The 17,723-nt window shown below is 32.6% G+C and overlaps 1 protein-coding gene across 3 annotated transcripts in view; it reads left to right on the top strand.

The window, feature by feature from the left end:
- The first annotated feature begins 12,082 nt into the window (after nucleotides 1-12,082).
- The window catches only part of LOC145279388 (NEDD8-activating enzyme E1 regulatory subunit-like), a 106,642-nt gene continuing 101,001 nt past the window's right edge, over nucleotides 12,083-17,723 (top strand). Inside the window, exon 1 of one of the 3 annotated variants that reach the window (XM_080130721.1) lies at nucleotides 12,083-12,266. In XM_080130721.1, the coding sequence (XP_079986847.1) occupies nucleotides 12,112-12,266 (155 nt within the window). In that variant the 5' untranslated portion in view covers nucleotides 12,083-12,111. Of the gene's footprint in view, nucleotides 12,290-17,723 lie in introns of all 3 variants that reach the window. The other 2 variants (XM_080130720.1, XM_080130722.1) reach the window with 2 other exon arrangements.

Below are 17,723 nucleotides of genomic sequence, written 5' to 3'. Positions count from 1 at the left end.
TCTTGGTATTGACTTGTTCAGTTGGGAAAGTGCTTCCAATGTGTATATAATTAAAAAAAAAAATATTTCAAAAATATATGAAAATGATTGGGTAATCAACAATAAGGCAAGGAAAAGATGGTCTTCTTCTGTCAAGAAGTGACAATCACCATATATGTATGTATGTATGTATGTATGTATTTAACTTGTTGCTGGCTACCTTGCTCTTGCTTGTTGCTGGATCACAACATTTTGAACCGAGAGAGAGACTTAGCTGTCATACAAAGCTAAGACTCTGTGACATACCCTTTTTGTGTATCAAAAATATTGCGACACCAATAATAATCATAAATCCCGATTCTGCACGAAGTTGACCATGAGTGGTCAATAGATCTTTAAACTCGCTTCTCTTTCCATCTTTTTTTATGTGCCTTAATCTCTCACTATTACTCTGTCAGGGGGTCTCTCCTTCCATTGAAGACCGATCTTCATAATTATATATCCATTGAGGACCGATCTTCATAATTATAAATGCGTTTTCTAAATTTACACTAACCACATTTCTTCTTTGCATAATCGTTATCAAAATTTTAGCCACAGAGAAGTGATTTTTGGCAGTTAAGCAATCATCAACCTCCCCCTCCCCATCTCATTCCCCCACCCACAGCAATGATGGCCTTTCTGTTCATTCGCTTTATTTTGTTAGTTTTGATAAGTAATTTTATCAGTTGACACATTTTCAAAAACTCATTCACTCCTTGAACCAACGAGGGATCAACTTCAGTGACGGGTGCTGAACTCAGTGAACCATATTTTTTGTTTGTTTATGAAATCATTTTAACATCAACTCTTTACTGTCACTCGTTCGATTGTGGTAAAAGTTAATATTTGTTTTGTGGCCTACGTAAGACAGATAGCCCAACCATTTACTTATAATCAGACATTGTGGAGACACAACCACTCGCCTTGATAAATGCCATTTCTCTTGTAGCATACCATTGATAATTCTTACTTTCCAAGTCCTCAGAAAAAGTGGAATTAACAAAGTTCTCTCTTTGTTATTCTTCTCTTATCAGCCCCATCAATTCTAAACATCGATTTGAAAGCAAGTTTTCTTTCATCAAAAAACCAGTGCACGCTGGCTGTAACTTAATCTAACAATACTGTCACACTACTTGAATAGAAAGAAAAAGGAAATTAAATGAAGAGAAATATTTGTTCGAACTCCAGTTTTCCCACGATTAACTTCAACAGTATGTTCTACTGTCCATTCTCTCTCTCAGCTGTCCAAAAACTAAGAACCACCTCGTGCTTTCAACTCGTCCTTTTCATAACAGTTTCTGTCGTCCTATGCAAATTAATGCCATATGTATATTACTGATCCTGTTATATATTGGAGTTTATATAAAAGAGAGTCTTAGAGAGATGCTTAGAAAGAGTCTTATTAGATTGTTTGTCTTGAGAGAGAGAGGGATGTTGTTGTACTCAGAGAGAGAGAGAGAAGTTGTATAAGACTTAGGAGATTCTTATATTAAGATGTTCATTCATTAATTGTGTAGCTTGGAAGAAGAAAGCTCTTTGAGTGAAGGGATAGTGTTCAGACAGTTCGGACATTGTAATATGAGAAGTTGAGATGTGTATGAAAAGACATTTTATAACACACATATGTAATACAATTTAACTTTACCTTTTTGTAAGAATCATAAACACAAGACGAGCTTTACAAAAAAACACTTGATGGTTTATTTCGTCACACGGCCGTGTTTCCATCACCAAGAATTCAAAGTTTCACATTTTTTTCTTGAAGTGACGTCTCGCTCCCTAGACGACTGACTCTCTCCGAGTTTTCTCACTGACTGTCTAACTCTAACTAAAGTTTTTTCTCTATTCCTAGAACTTTCTATTTTCCGTGACGTCATACACATGTTAAAACATGTGCCTTCTTTCACGTGCTCTGGACATACGTGTCCAAAACTTTTCCTATTTCTCAGTAACCTATATTCAATATGTTAAAAACATTATCTTATAAGCTGCATTCTTTCAATTTAAAATTTCATAACAAACTTGAGAGTTCACATTCTTTCCTTGAAATATTTATCTATATTCTAAACAAATGTTTGTTTTACATTTTTAAATTCTCACACATAATCTATTTCTAAACTAAATTACGAGGTTCGAATTTCGCCTATGCTATTTCATTTTCATTGTAACTAATCTCTCTATTTTTATACTTACATGAAAAGGGGACAGCCCTTATCATGTAACAAGCCTTCTACAAACGAAGATCTTTTCTTTCTTTTTCCTTCCTTCATTCTGTCACCCGACAGGAAAGAGACAGGCGCGCCAGTTTGTGTAAGTCACTTTCTTCATTATTTTCATCAGTAATCAATTTCCCTAATGTTGTTGTTAAATTCAGCTACACTACTACTACTACTACTACTACTACTACTACTACTACTGCTGCTGCTGCTGCTGCTATTGTTGGTGTTGCCACTGCTGCATAGGTTAATATATTCTGTTCACAGTTGTTAGAATTAGGCGCCTTCTTGTCATGTCACTGCTCCAGGCATTACGATAATTGACCAGGTGCTCTGTGAGGTTTAAGGTATGGGGACATCACCACCGAGAGATAAGGCCTGTTAATTGAAAAATGACGTCACATATAGTAGGAAAAGTAGGAGTGTTGCCATAACACTTATTGGGTGGCTTTCTATCAATATTTTGTTTATTTTTCTTAATTTTTGAAGCATTATTCTCCCTAAACTCTGTGAAGACAGCATGTCCATGGTCGGCCATGTTATTATCAGTTTAATTTAGTTCTTTTTCAAACCAAATGAAAGCATTAAAATATGTTAAAAACATACAAAACTTATCGTAGGTAGAAAGATAACATCAATTTATTTGTTTTGTATTTGAAGTTTTTGCCATTTTTTTTTGTTTGTTGGCTTCTCTGCTAAATACTGGTAAATCTTTTTTTGCTTTAAAAAAAATTAAACAGTTAAAATAAAATTAATTCAACATATTGTTTGCTGTATTACGAATAAAAATTATTCTTTCTTTAATTTATATTGACAATGTTATCAAAGGTCATGAAGTTATTCAAATAGTTTTAATTAAATAAACTTTTAATTAATAAAAATAACATAATTACTTTCCTATATTTTATTGGATTAAAATTATTCCTCCTAATATTTAAATGGAGAATTGCTACTTCTCTTTAGAAAAAGAAAATATGTGCACTTTTGGTTGGTTTTTATAATTTCCACAGTGCTTTGGGATAACGCAACAAAAAAACATTTTTCATAAATTAACCAGAAACGCGATATCCTACAGCAAGACTACTGATTGTCTTAACTATTGCGTACAAGCTACTACTTAAACGTGATGTCATCAATCAGTTAACCGGCCTTGTCTCTCGGTGGTGATGGTGGAGATCAACTTTGATGTTATCTAGCAATCGCTTTTTTGGTCAGTCCCGGTATTTGCCTCTGACATCAAAGGTCGTCATCCATTCTCTTCATATCCTTAAACCATCTGAATCTTTGGCTGTCTCAGAATAATACACCTCGTATCCATAATTTTTGAAGAGCAGATCTATGGGTTGTCATTTTTTACAAACCTGTTTTGGTGGCATAAAGCATAACTCCTTGAGTATCAGCAACAAGCATACATCAATTCATGCAAGATGGTCCAAAAGCAGTCTAAAGCATTCCATACGTTTCTGTGGCATTTTTCCAAGTTTAAAACATAATTTTATTGCATATCGTTTTTCTAAAATGTCCTCACATCCAGATTACATTTTTGTAAATTCACCAACTGTGACAATCAGGCTTTAGTAGAGTGTATTCCAATTCCTGCTGTAGCTGTTCATTTGAACCTGAAATCATAAAAATGTCAGTCATTTTATAAGATGTATAAAAATTATATACTGAATTTTCAAGAGTCTACAATAATTTTAAATGTATGTATAAAAAGTCTGGAAACTTATTGAAGACACCTCATAAATGTTTGAAGAAACTAAGCTGCAGCCACCACTTTCAGCCATTGATGAGAAAGACGCATATGATTAGAAGTACAACAAATGTTTCTTCTGCAGTGTTTATTCCTGATCTGAAATGAAAAAGATACATCAAATCTGTTGCCAATATTGCTGAAAAAATGGTTGGATCATTCTACTGCTCCAGTTGGCATCTTACTGCCGATTCAATCCTCTATCTATAGAAGGGCCAAATACGTCCTAAAATGAAATACTGTTGCCACATCTGGGCAGTAGCTGATCGGCAGTTCCCATCCTGCCTTGACAGAGTTCAAAACTGACTTCGAAACCAAGTAGGTGATGCCTTTTCTATTCCCTGCAGCATCTTTTCCACGGAAGAGGCGTTGCGAGTCTGTATTTGCTCTATATGTATTTCCATAGCAAGTATTTGTCTGAGCTCCAATCTATGCCCCCCCTTGCCAAACTTTCACAAAAACACTCGACTAGTTGGTGTTGTGTGTCAGTAACATGGTTTACGAAATACTGAGTTGAACCCAACTTACTTGTGTCGGGCAGATGTAGAAAGGTAAAGAGGTTACTGATGACATATCAGACTCAATGATAGAGTGTGCATCTGCATGTTAAAAAGGCAAAAGTCAAATTTTAAAGACTTCTCACACCGGTACGAACTCTGTGTATTAGCTAAATTATGCAACATCTGGTCACCTGTCAGACGTGGTCTGAAATATGCTCAAGTGACAATATGCCTTGTTTGGGGTGAACAAGAGTTTAAAACAAAAAATGTCCTTAATAAATCAAATTAGGATTAAATAAATAAATGAATAAGATAAAATAAAATAATAAATAAAATAATAAATAAATAAAAGCTACACACATAAAAACTGCACTAAATATTAAATAAATAAGAAAATAAATCAAATAATGAATAAATAAATAAAATAATAAATAAATAAGAAATAAATAAATAAAATAAATAAATAAATAAAATAATAAATAAATAAAATAATAAATGAATAAATAAATCAATGAAATAATAAATTAATTAATTAATTAATCAAATAAATAAATAAGAAATAAATAAATAAAATAAATAAATAAATAAAATAAATAAATAAATAAATAAAATAAATAAATAAATAAAATAAATAAATAAATAAAATATATAAATAAATAAAATAATAAATAAATAAAAGAAATAAGTAAATACCAAATAAATATACACATCAAATAATAAATAAATAATTAAATCAAAGGAGGAATAAATAAATTAATTAAATAAATAAAATAAAAAATAAATAAGTAAATGAAATAAATAACAAAATAAATAAATAAAATAATAAACAAATGAATAAATCAAATAAATAAATAAATAAAATAATAAATAAATAAATAAAATAATTATTAAATAAATAAATCAAAGGAGAAATAAATAAATAAATAAATCCAATAAATAAATAAATTAAATAAATAAAATAAGAATTAAATAAATAAATAAAACAAAAAAATAAATAAGTAAATCAAATAAATAAAAAATAAATAAATAAAATGATAAATAAATAAATAAATAAATAATAAATAATAAATAAATAATAAATAATAAATAAATAATAAATAAATAAAATAATAAATAAATAAATAAATAATAAATAAATAAAATAATAAATAAAAAATAAATAAATAATAAATAAATAAAATAATAAATAAATAATAAATAAATAATAAATAAATACATGAATAAATAATTGATAATAAATAAATCATAAATAAATAAATAATAAATAAATAAATAATAAATAAATAAATAATAAATAAATAATAAATAAATACATGAATAAATAAATAAAATAATAAATAAATCAAATAATAAATAAATAAAATAATAAAAAAATAAATAAATTAATTAATTTAATAATAAATAAATAATAAATAAATATATATATAAATAAATCAAATGAGAAATAAATAAATAATAAATAAATAAATAATAAATAAATAATAAATAAATAAATAATAAATAAATAATAAATAAATAAATAATAAATAAATAAAATAATAAATAAATAATAAAATAATGAAAAGTAAATAAATAAATCAAATAATAAATAAATAATAAATAAATAAAATAATAAAATAATAAAATAATAAATGAATAAATAATAAATAAATAATAAATAAATAAATAATAAATAAATAATAAAATAATAAATAAAATAATAAATAAATAAATAAAATAATAAAAAATAAATAAAATAATAATAAATAAATAAAATAATAAATAAATAAATAAAATAAAAAATAAATAAATAAATCAAATAATAAATAAATAATAAATAAATAATAAATAAATATATATATATAAATAAATCAAATGAGAAATAAATAAATAAATAATAAATAAATAAATAAAAGCTACAATATATTAAAACTGCACTAGAAATACGATTTTTTAATATTCCATTTTCACCCCAAACAAAGCACAGTGTCACTTTCATGTAGGCGGTGAATATCGGAGCCATAAGTTGCAGACTTGCTATGTATGGAGTTTTGCAACAAGATGTCTGTTCATATTACACTTGAACTTCTGCATGTCAGTACAATTGAGAAAGCAGGAACCCAGAAGAGAATTTCAGTCTAGCAGTTCTTTGGAAGAAACTATTAAAGTAGAAGGCCTTCTTACATCTAGAGATCTCTACTGTGAAGGGATGGGATTTGGCTGCTTGTTGGGTTTGTCGTGGGTATTTACATTTTTTTACAAGGGTAGCTCATCGGAGCATCCACCATAAAAATACTTGTAGAACAGGCAGAGGGATGCAACATTTCATCGATGAGACAGAGGCTGAAACTTAGATGACAGTTCAGGACCTATCAGGTCGGCGACTCTCTTTTGAACCCTGTCTAGGAGTGAGAGATTAGTAGCAGATGCACCAGCCCAAATGTGACAACAATACTCCATACATGGGCAAATGGTGGTCTTATAGAGGTACAGGATACTTTCAGGTGTAACTTTCTAACACAGTAGAGAGAGCTCACCTTTTTTGCAGCATCCCTGGCAATGCTCTCAATGTATCTGTTCTAACTCATGTTTCCTGTGAATGTTAAGCCGAGGAGTTTGAAAGAAGTATTTTCAGGTAATGTATCTTTAGTCATAGTTATTGCTGGTTGAGAAGGTTTCTTGTAATTATTGAAGGGAACATCCATTTTTGTCCCCATTCAACCACATATTAAAGGTCTTCCTCTAGTGCAGCGGTTCTCAACCTTTTTTGACCCATGGACCCCTTTTCCCTTCTTTTTTTTTCTTGGTGGACCCCCTTATAATTTTTGGTCATAAAACAATATTCTATTTCTCAATATAATTTTTTGAGCTTTTAATAAACAAATAAATATTATATAATTAAACTTTATTTTTAAATGAAAACTAATTTAATGCAAATAAAGTATTTTACAACAATTATAATAATGAAAACTTGATTAACGCTGACTATTTTTTGTGTTTTTGTTTTCGTAAATTCACGTAATGGAATGAATGTGTGTGTGTGTGTGTGTGTGTGTGTGTGTGTGTGTGTGTGTGTGTGTGTGTGTGGTTTTGGTACTTATGCAGGATACGGGCCGTGCTATTTTGTAGATAGGATTTTTAAGTTATACTTAATTTTTACGGTATGTTTTGTTCCATTAAATTGTTAGGTGAATGTACATACATCTCAACCTTTTCCCGGCTATCGCCCCCAAAAGCTATTTTTGACTTAAGTTAATTCATAATCGCCTCCAAGAATAAATAATAACAAATATTGTAATTATGACTAACCAACACTAGAAACATTTTGTACATGCAAATGGAAAACAAATTAATTATAAGACAATGTCACTGGAGAATCGGATTTACTGAAATAAATTGAAAATCCAAAACTGACAATTCATTTATAAGAGAGCAATTCATAGGTCACGTGACCAAAGTTTCGCACTAATAGTTTAGCTACGCGTTTATAATTTCAAAAAATTTTAAAAATTTACTCGCAAAAATGTCAAAATTTTTCACAAATAAAATTGATTGAAAATCGCCCCCCCAAAATTTGATTTTCGCCCACTAGGGGGCGATTCGCCCCCCCGGTTGAGAACCGCTGCTCTAGTGTTTCTGTCATATCCTTAGGTATGTGTGTGGTGTCACCAGCAAATATACCCATCTCAGAGACAATTTTATCAGGAGGGTCATTTATGAATATTAGGAATAATAAAGGTCCAAGGATCGACCTCTGAGGTACTCTCGCATTTATATCATATTGTTTAGATATACGACCGTCGAAGACAATTCTTCTCTTATTTAAGAAGGATTTAATTGTGTTAAGTATTCATCCAATAATACTGCATGATCTGATTTTCTTGAGAAGACCTTCGTACCAAACCCTGTCAAAAGCCTTAGATATATTTAGGGCTACCGCTCTACCCTCCCCTGCTTTGTCCAGTGAATGGTAGAAACATGGGGATCTTTAAGAAAAGAAAAAGAAGAAACAGTTGATTGAAGTTGAATTCGGTAGACAGTCGGACTTGAGTTAGTTTTGAAACCAAAAGGGTCAGAGGAAAGATACATCACCGGAAACACAAAAAAAAAATGAGTCAGTGCATTTTAGGTGCAGGCTTGTTAAAGGTGGTCACCACCCCCCACATATACACCCTGATATGAATAGAAACGCACATGGGGATTTTTCAGAATAGAGATAGAAGGGATAGTTGATTGAATTTGGTAGACAGCCAGACTTGAGTTAGTTTTGAGACCAAAATGGTCAGAGGAAATATGCATCGCCAGTAACGCAAAAACAAGCTTGAGTCAACAATAGGAGGAGCTCCCTAGTTCACTTGTAGATGAAATAAAGAGGTGAAAGGTGGACAGGAGGGTGGTGGTGGTGGCCACCCCCTCTACCGCTCCCCCTCTCAAGTGTAAAAAGAATTTTTGTGAAATGTTAAACGGTATTCTACTCGGTAAATGTGTAACACCCTCTCTTATGAAGTTGCGTAAGGACCCCTGATCTTTGAAAACTTGGCTCGTGTCATCTGGTAATTCTAGAGGCCGTCACATTGAATCTGGTATGCTGAAAACGAATAACAAAACTCATACAGGCAAAAAGGACAACAGACACTTGAATTCTATTTTACTTCACAAAACATATTACAGATTTTTTTTTAAAAATATATGGTTCAGTTCTTAGAAAGTTTTTAAAAGTCTCAAATCTCTCTTCTCTTCTGAGATAGCCTTAGACGGGTTGGAGGAGCGGCGTGTTCATCACGTCTTCAGGGAACGGCGAGTCTCCACACAATCTGTGCCCCTTGGAATCAAACGGAAATCTGCTTAATCTTCGAGCGGGTTAATATTATATAGAAGGGGCGTGTTCAGAGGGGAAGTCTTCTAAGCCAATCAAATCACGACATGTAGTGTGGATTGCATGTGTGCAGCTCGACTTATAGTCGAGATTTTGAAATCTGGGGCCAAAAGCAACATTCAATTCCCATGACCTTAAAAGGTCACATGACGTCATTCAGATAGTCATAGTCTGAAGGATTTTCTAGGTCAACAAGTACAGTCGATTATTCTAACATTCTCACATTTCTTATCATCTCAAATAACAAATATACAAGTACAGTCAATTATTCTAACAGTCTCACATTTCTTATTGTCTCAAATAACAAATATACCTCCGATTTTCAAACAATAAAACAATTATATATATTTTGACAATGAAATGAAATATATATTTATATCTTCCACTTTAGGTCTTTGGGATATCCGCTGTTGCCCAGGACCTATGAAAGTAACGCTTCCTTAAGTCAATTACATTACAAATGTTGGTGCGTTACTTACAGAAAAACGGTTAATTAAACTGCAGAAGCACCTGTTAAACTACACAAGTTCTATAATTGGATACCCCTGCCAAAAAAAGAACGGAAAACAGGGAAATATCTTTTTGTAAACTTGTGAAAACTTTTTTACATAAATTAAAAAGCATTAAAAGCTATGTAATACAAAAAAAATTAACCACATTTTTTTTTTTTAACTTTGTTATTTAAAATGTCCGCTCAAGATTCCTCCATGATGTGATAAGTCACTTCACTACATGCACATGTGAACGCATCATGTAAGAAAACACTACTGAAGGCGGTGAAATGGTGTAAAATAGTTCCAGGTTCCAGGAGTTCATACCATGCAAACGGTAAATTTGCGATGGCAGATTCATTGTCAGTGACCTCAAATACCCCTAAAAAAAACAAATTAGAGCGGCCGGTATTCTGTTGTAGCATAAAATCATTGTCGAATTAATTTCTCATAAAAATATTTCACTTAATTTGATCAAATATTTTTTTTTATTTTGTTTTTTTGGGGTTTTTTTTTACAGTGGAAAATCAAAATTTAATGAGATCAATTGTATCCTGCCATCTTGCATATTCCCAGACGAGAAGAGGAGGTGCCAAGGGAAATAACTCCATCACCGCTTTAAGTTTGTCAAAATTTGACGAGATTATATTGAAACATGAGCAGAAAAAATATTTTAGAAAAAAACAGATAAATGTTTTAGTTTTTTTCATTCATTTTATAGGATGTCTTTTAATCCCTTTTTCATTTTGTCCTTAGTTAGTCCCTTTTTTGTTTAAAGGCACCCCTCCTCGTCCACGAAATAAGCAAGATGGCCAGGATACGATTGATCTCATTAGAATTTGATTTTTCTCTGTAAAAAAAAATACTTGATCAAATTAAGTGGTAATTTTTTTTTATGAAAAACTTAATTCCATAATGGGTATGTACAATATAGTTTCTTTTCAATATTCTCATTTTTTTATTTTCTATGTCCTGATTAAACTACAATAAAGCAAGACATTAATTTTCTGAATATTTATTGAATAAAAATAAAAATTTTGAAACTTTGAACTGAATGAAAATATGACTTTTAAAATTTGTAAATAGTTTTGAACAGTCATTAATGGAAAATGTGTGACTTTTCTGGGTTTTTTTTTTTTTTTTTTTTGTAAAATTTAAATTTTAAAAACAAATGAAATAATCATTAGTGCCTCCTCTTCTTTTTTCTTTATTATATTTTCACCTCAAACAAGGCACATTACTACTTTGATGTAGGGGGCTACTATCAGGGACCTAAGTTGGGTACTATGTGGGGAGTTTAGCAGCAAGATGTCTGTTCACATTACACTTGAACTTCTGCATGTCAGTACAGTTGGCGAAGCAGGAAACTGAGAGAATTCCAAAGTCCTGCAGTTCTAGGGAAGAAGCTATTAGAGTAAAAGGCTTTCTTACATCTAGGGATCTCTACTGTGAAGGGGTTGAACTTTGCTGCTTGTTGGGTTTGTCGGAGGTATTTTCGTCGAGGGGGTACAAGGGCTTGTAGTTCGTCAGGGCATCCACCATTAAAATACTTGTAAAACAGGCAGAAGGATGCAACATTTCGTCAGTGGGACAGAGGTTGAAGTTTAGATGACAGTTCAGGACCTATCAGGTTGGCGACTCTCTTTTGGATCTTGTCCAGGAGCAAGAGACTAGTAGCAGATGCACCAGTCCAAATGTGACAACAATACTCCATACATGGGCGAATGGTGGCCTTATAGAGGTACAGGATACTTTCAGGCGTAAGTAACTTTCTAGCACGATAGAGAGAGCCCACCTTCTTTGCAGCAGCCCTAGCAATGATCTCGATGTATCTATTCCAACTCATGTTTCCTGTGAACATTAAGTCAAGGAGCTATTGGTGGTTGGTAAGGTTTCATGTAATTATTAAAGGAAACGAGCTTTGTCTTGGCAGTGTTGAACGTTACCATCCATTTTTGACCCCATTCCACTACAGACTGACCTTGTTCTGAAAAAAATTCTTAAAATAATGAAAACAAAAAGAAATGTCCAAAATAACACTGATGCACAAGTACCAATAAAACTACTCGATTAATTTACGTGATTTTTGGAATATGAGATTTTCGTTTCATGACGGATACGTACATCGTACTTTTTTTTTTTAAATAGGCTGAATTCTGGACATTTACCTAAGAAAGATTAATTTTATTGAGCAAGGGAGGCAATCGTGTAACAGTCTTTCTTGGAGTTATCTACCTTACCCGGTTACAGCACTACATGGCCTGACCGGAAGTAGATGCGTTTCTTTACTCTCGAAGGGAAGAGTGTTATTTATTTGCGTGCGTCCATTATTCAAAGACATTTATTAGAAAGCATGGAGAGTTCTTCAACCAATACATCCGCTAACCCAGAAGTTTCCGATAAATCCAATAGATATGACCGGCAACTCCGGTAAAATTCCATTATTTTTTAGGGTACGTATGCATCCATGTTAACGCGCTGTTTTTTTTTAATAGTAATTTCAAGTTAAATTTTTACGGTATTTTTGTTTATTAAATTGTTAGGTGAAAGTACAGAATCGTTACAACCCCCCCCCCTCGTTTGTTAAGAACGACTTTCTGAATAATGTTATTATTTCAGCGCGGTAACATAGATGCACAAGTACCTTTTTTTTTCTTTTCTTTATCTGTGGCTTGTCATTTTTTTTTTTTTTTTTGTGCTCGCATTTGGTTGTCATTTTTGACGGATATTTATTTTGATGCAATTGTAAATCACTTTAGTTTTATATCATTTCGCGGGTTTGTATTACTGTACACATAGATTCGAAAAAGTTGTCAAAAAACAAATATAGAACAAATAAATGTTATCAAAAGCAAGATAAGATACTTTTCTACCTAACTGGATATATTTTTTGTGTTTTTATTCAGTGTAACATGTTTATTCAGCTCGAAAAACATGCAGTGTTTATCGATGTATTGGAAAATTCAAAATGGCAGCCGACTCTCTCTCGGAGAGGGTAAGTTTGGGAAAAGGTATTATAAACAATAAACTAGACAAAATACTGTTAGAAAACAACCGAATACATGTCAACTTATGTCACGGTAACATATATTGAGCGAGTTTCTAACAGTATTTTGTCTAGTTTATTATTTATAATACCTTTTCCCAAACGTACCCTCTCCGAGAGACAGTCGGCTGCCATTTTGAATTTTCCAATACATCGGTAAACACTGCATGTTTTTCGAGCTGAATGTTACACTGAATAAAAACACAAAAAATATATCCAGTTAGGTAGAAAAGTAACTTATCTTGCTTTTGATAACATTTATTTGTTCTATATTTGTTTTTTGACAACTTTTTCGAATCTATGTGTACAGTAATACAAACCCGCGTGTTCATTGCGAAAGCCGTTCTTAACATGGGGAGGTTGAAAATAAGAAAATGCCTTTCGGAATACCCCCCAACCTGCCCATGTTAAGAACGGCTTTCGGAATAAACACACTTTGCAGGTTGGACAAATCTCCGAAAGCCGTTCTTAACATGGGCAGGTTGGGGGGTATTCCGAAAGGCATTTTCTTATTTTCAACCTCCCCATGTTAAGAACGGCTTTCGCAATGAACACGCTTTGCAGGTTGGACAACCAATATACATTGATCAAAATGGATTCGTCTCCAGAAATAAAATTCTGGGTATGTTTTACAATAGACAGCAAACGTTCATTCGGAATAACAACTCATTGTTCTAAGGGAGGTAATTCTATTTTACTAAAAATTGTAAGATTTTTTTTTTCTTTCAACTACTTTATTTAATGTAACAAAATTTTATAACATTAACAACAACAACAAAAAGAAAGGTGCTTATGTATTTTTGGTACCGCAATATTTTTAAATATGTTTTTTCGGGTTAAATTCAAGTTTCACGATATCTTTTATTCATTAAATTGTTAGGTGGGCGCACAGAATAGTTACAAAACACTCTCCCCTCCCCATGTTAAGAATGGTTTTCAAAATAACGTTATTATTTCAGCGGGTTACCAAAAATAAGTACCGAAAAATAAATGTAAAAATGCGACGATATTGTCATTTTTTTTTTTTTTTTTTTTGACAAAAAACGTTTCGAGTGAGAAGAGATTTTTTTTTTTTTTTTTTTTTTAACTACTTTAGTAAAATAGAGTTAGCGCCTTTAGAACAAGGAGTTAAAATTCTCAACCAAACAAACCGAAAAAAAAAAAAAGTAGTTAAGAAACAAATTTATAACAAAGGTTCGGCTTTCGTTAAGAGTCGTACTTTCTTTCTTTACAAAGTCATTCGGCGAAAGCTTTTCTTTTTTTTTTTTTTTTTTTTCTTGGAAGTCATCACTTATCAAGGCCCAATGGTTACTCGAGGATAAAGGTTAATGAATGTAAGGTGGTAGTGTACTAATCGTTAATGGTGTGTAAATTGGGTGGAATTTGATTATTTATGGGGATGACTCAACAAAAATTACATTGGATTTGAAGGCTACCATGTTGTATTCAACCGGGAAGCAGGCCAGAGCGGAACAGTGGCGGGCAGTTATGGGAAAGAAGCTTTGTTAATGGAGTCTGCGTTTAGATTTAGGCACACATAGTCAGGTAGAAAGTATATAGTGGTTGTAGCTAGTTTTTTTGTGAAAGTTTGGCCAATGGGAGACCATAGATTGGAGTTCAGTCGAGCACATGTCATGAAAATAGTGATAGAACAGAAACTGGCTCACAGCATCTCTTCTGTAGGAAAGAGGTTGCAAGGAAGAGAAAAAGTTTTGAAGCCGGTGTTGAACTCTATAAAGGCAGGATAGGCTACACTAAGCAGCTCCTGTCCAGATGTGGCAACGGTACGCCATTTTAGGGCATACCTGGCTCTTATACGGATAGAGGATTGCATCGGCAGTGACATCAACACTGCTGGAGCAGTTGAGTGATCCAACCATTTTTTTCAGCAATCTTGGCAACAGATTTGATGTATGTTCCATTTCAGATCAGGAGTAACGGTCAGACTCAGAAGTTTGTCAAGACACGAGCCATTCATTTTAATTGGGATGTGATGGGGGTCTTAACTTAAGTGGAACAGCTCATCAAGAACTTCTTTACATTAGACTTGAAGACAATCATATTGTAGTCAGCTGGAAAGCAGGAAAACGGAAGACAATTCCACAGGCATGCAATTCTAAGAAAGAAGCTTTGTTCATGGAATCTACGTTTAGGTTTAGGCACAGATAAAGGGGGGGGGGGATTATTGATAGTGTGTACAGCTAGACGAGTGTTTCTTGTGAAAGTTTGGTGAGGGGGAACCATAGATTGAAGCTCAGTATGTTGGCAACAGATTTGATGTATGTGTTCCATTTAAGATCAGGAGTAAAGGTCAAGCCCAGAAGCTTCTCAAAACATGAGGCCTCCCTAAGACGAGAGCCATTCATTTCAATTGATGCCAGATGGGGATCAGAGCGTTGATGATACCAAGATAGAAGCTTGGTTTTAGATGCATTATAAGTAACCAGCATCTCCTTTCCTCATTGTACTACGTGCTCAAGATCAGAGGAGAGAGAATCGGAGAGAACTTGGTCATTTACATTTTTCAGATATGCTTTTGTTGTGGGGGCGATAGAGAGTAAATATAAATGCAGTAGTATGAGCAAGTGCAACCCGGAAGCACATATAGGCTAAGTTAGGATCTTCTCTGGAGATGTCCCTACCACATGAAAAGCCATCTTTAATATAGGCACATATTCCATGCCCATGGCGATCTTGGGGGTCAGATTTTGAAGTTAAGTTAGAGTATCCTTTAATTACGAACTCATTTAGGGAAATAGTCTGTCCAATGCCAGTTTCGCTTAGAAATAAAAGTCTCCTGTAATTGGGTTTCAACCTCTGAAAGGTTAGAACGTAGACCCCTGATGTTGGAGAAGGAGACATGGTAGTAGGGTTCTACGTTGGAAGTTGGAGATCATCTATTTTTTCATGAAACTTGTCATGATGGAGTTTTGGAATTTGTGGACTAGGTCGTCAGACTAGCTTAGAGCAAGACAGAGAGGGAAACTAAGAGAGAAAAAGAAACAAAAATTTTTTTTTGTAGAACATGATAAGGTAAAGCCGTAACAATTACCCACTAATATGTCATCGAGAAGCCCCACCAGAAGCTACTGCATGGTCCAGAATCCATTCACCAAATGGCAATACAGCAGCCCCAGTACTTTGCACCTGCTGATAGGACAGCCTTCTTAGTCAGGGACCCGAATCTTGGATTAACCACTATCGGGTGAATAACTTCAGCCCAGATAAACGTTTACCTCCAGCACCCTTACTAGTGATATGGCTACAAGGATAGATATAGAAACAGAAAATTTCCGCCATCTCTGGCGACTGTTCACGCGAAATACTGCCAACCTAGAATACAACTTTTTCTTCTCCCTTCGTCAGAAAAATCACTCATTAAAAAATGAGGACTGAGAGACAAATAAAGAGAAGCAAGAGTAATGGGAGCTGCCAATAATGCATCCACACTGCGTTCTCTACTCTCCATTAGAAAAAAAATATTCTATTACGTATTGTACTTAGTAAAAGTCCAATTGGTATGTTGTCATAGGAGAACATATTTTCTCCTATGATTGGATTAAGAAATATATAAATATTTCTTATAATATATAAAAATGTTTATTTATATATTAATTAAAACATAAAGACGTTTCTAGAATGTCGTTATTCATAAACATAAATAATAATCGGCGTCTATAAATATAAAAAGGCGTAGAACGCCTGTTTGTTCTTGTTTGGAGTCTCTAGAACATTCCAGGAAGTTCCTTGAAAACTCATATAAAAGAAACTCTATTGGTGGGTAAAGTCAGTTCGTGACATATTTTTGTGATGTACGCATCGCATAGGCAACCAAAGTCCGAATTCCGGCTTCCTCATAACGGCCGTAAAAAGCAAAACCTCACTGAAGGAAGAACTGCTGTTTGGATTCTGGTAAAGTTTTTATTTATTCTTTGAGTTTGTTGACCGAAAAGCACATATTACGTATAGAGCAAACATATCAAAAAACAATACATAAAGAAATACTTTCTTTATAATCTAAGGGAGACAATTTTATTAGCGAGTTCGCCCTTCAAAAAAATAATAATCTTTTTCCTTTTTCTTGTTAATTTATTTTTTAATAAATTTCTTTTTCATTAAATCTTTTTCTTTTGTTTTAATTTTATTACATGTGGGTGCTGGTAAACCCCTAGAACATACGAGCTATCATCAGCACACATATGTAATAAATGGGGGCTCGTCCATATTTTATGATGTTTAAAGGAAAGTATGGTGATAGATTCCTCTCTCAAGAACTGAAAATGAATACAATTGCCTAATCTATTTATGCAATCAATTAGGTAGGAAAAATAAACATTTATGGACGAGAAACACTAATTATTAAATAAGACAATCAGAGAAATAAAAATATAAATTAATTACTGAAATAAAATAGTTATTAACATTTGAATGTAAAAAGTAAAATTAATATAGCAGCGACTTATCTCGAAAGGAGTTCCGTCTCCAACATTTTTTTTTTTTTGTTTTAACAAATTTTGTTTTAGTTTTCATTTACTTACTTTGATTTTCAGCCAATAAAAAAATCAGGTCGGTATTTAAATTGTTTAAAGGGGGAATAAAAAAGAAAAAAAAAACATTTTACTTAAATTTGTCAAAAAACATAAAAATTCAATTAAAATAAACATTACCCCCTTTGCAAAATATGCAGTTCAATATTTATTACAAGAGAAGTATACACTTACGTGTTTATATAAACTTTTAAACTTTTAGGCCTAACATTCACAGGGAACACGAGTTGGAACAAATACATTGAGAGCATTGCAGAAAGTAGGCTCCCTCTACCATGCTAGAAAGCTACTTAC

The sequence above is a fragment of the Euprymna scolopes genome, chromosome 1, assembly GCF_053919585.1.
Source record: "Euprymna scolopes isolate OS-2025 chromosome 1, ASM5391958v1, whole genome shotgun sequence".
Lineage (NCBI taxonomy): Eukaryota > Metazoa > Mollusca > Cephalopoda > Sepiida > Sepiolidae > Euprymna > Euprymna scolopes.
Note: the sequence above shows the minus strand (reverse complement) of the source record. Positions and strands in the feature narration are given on the sequence as shown.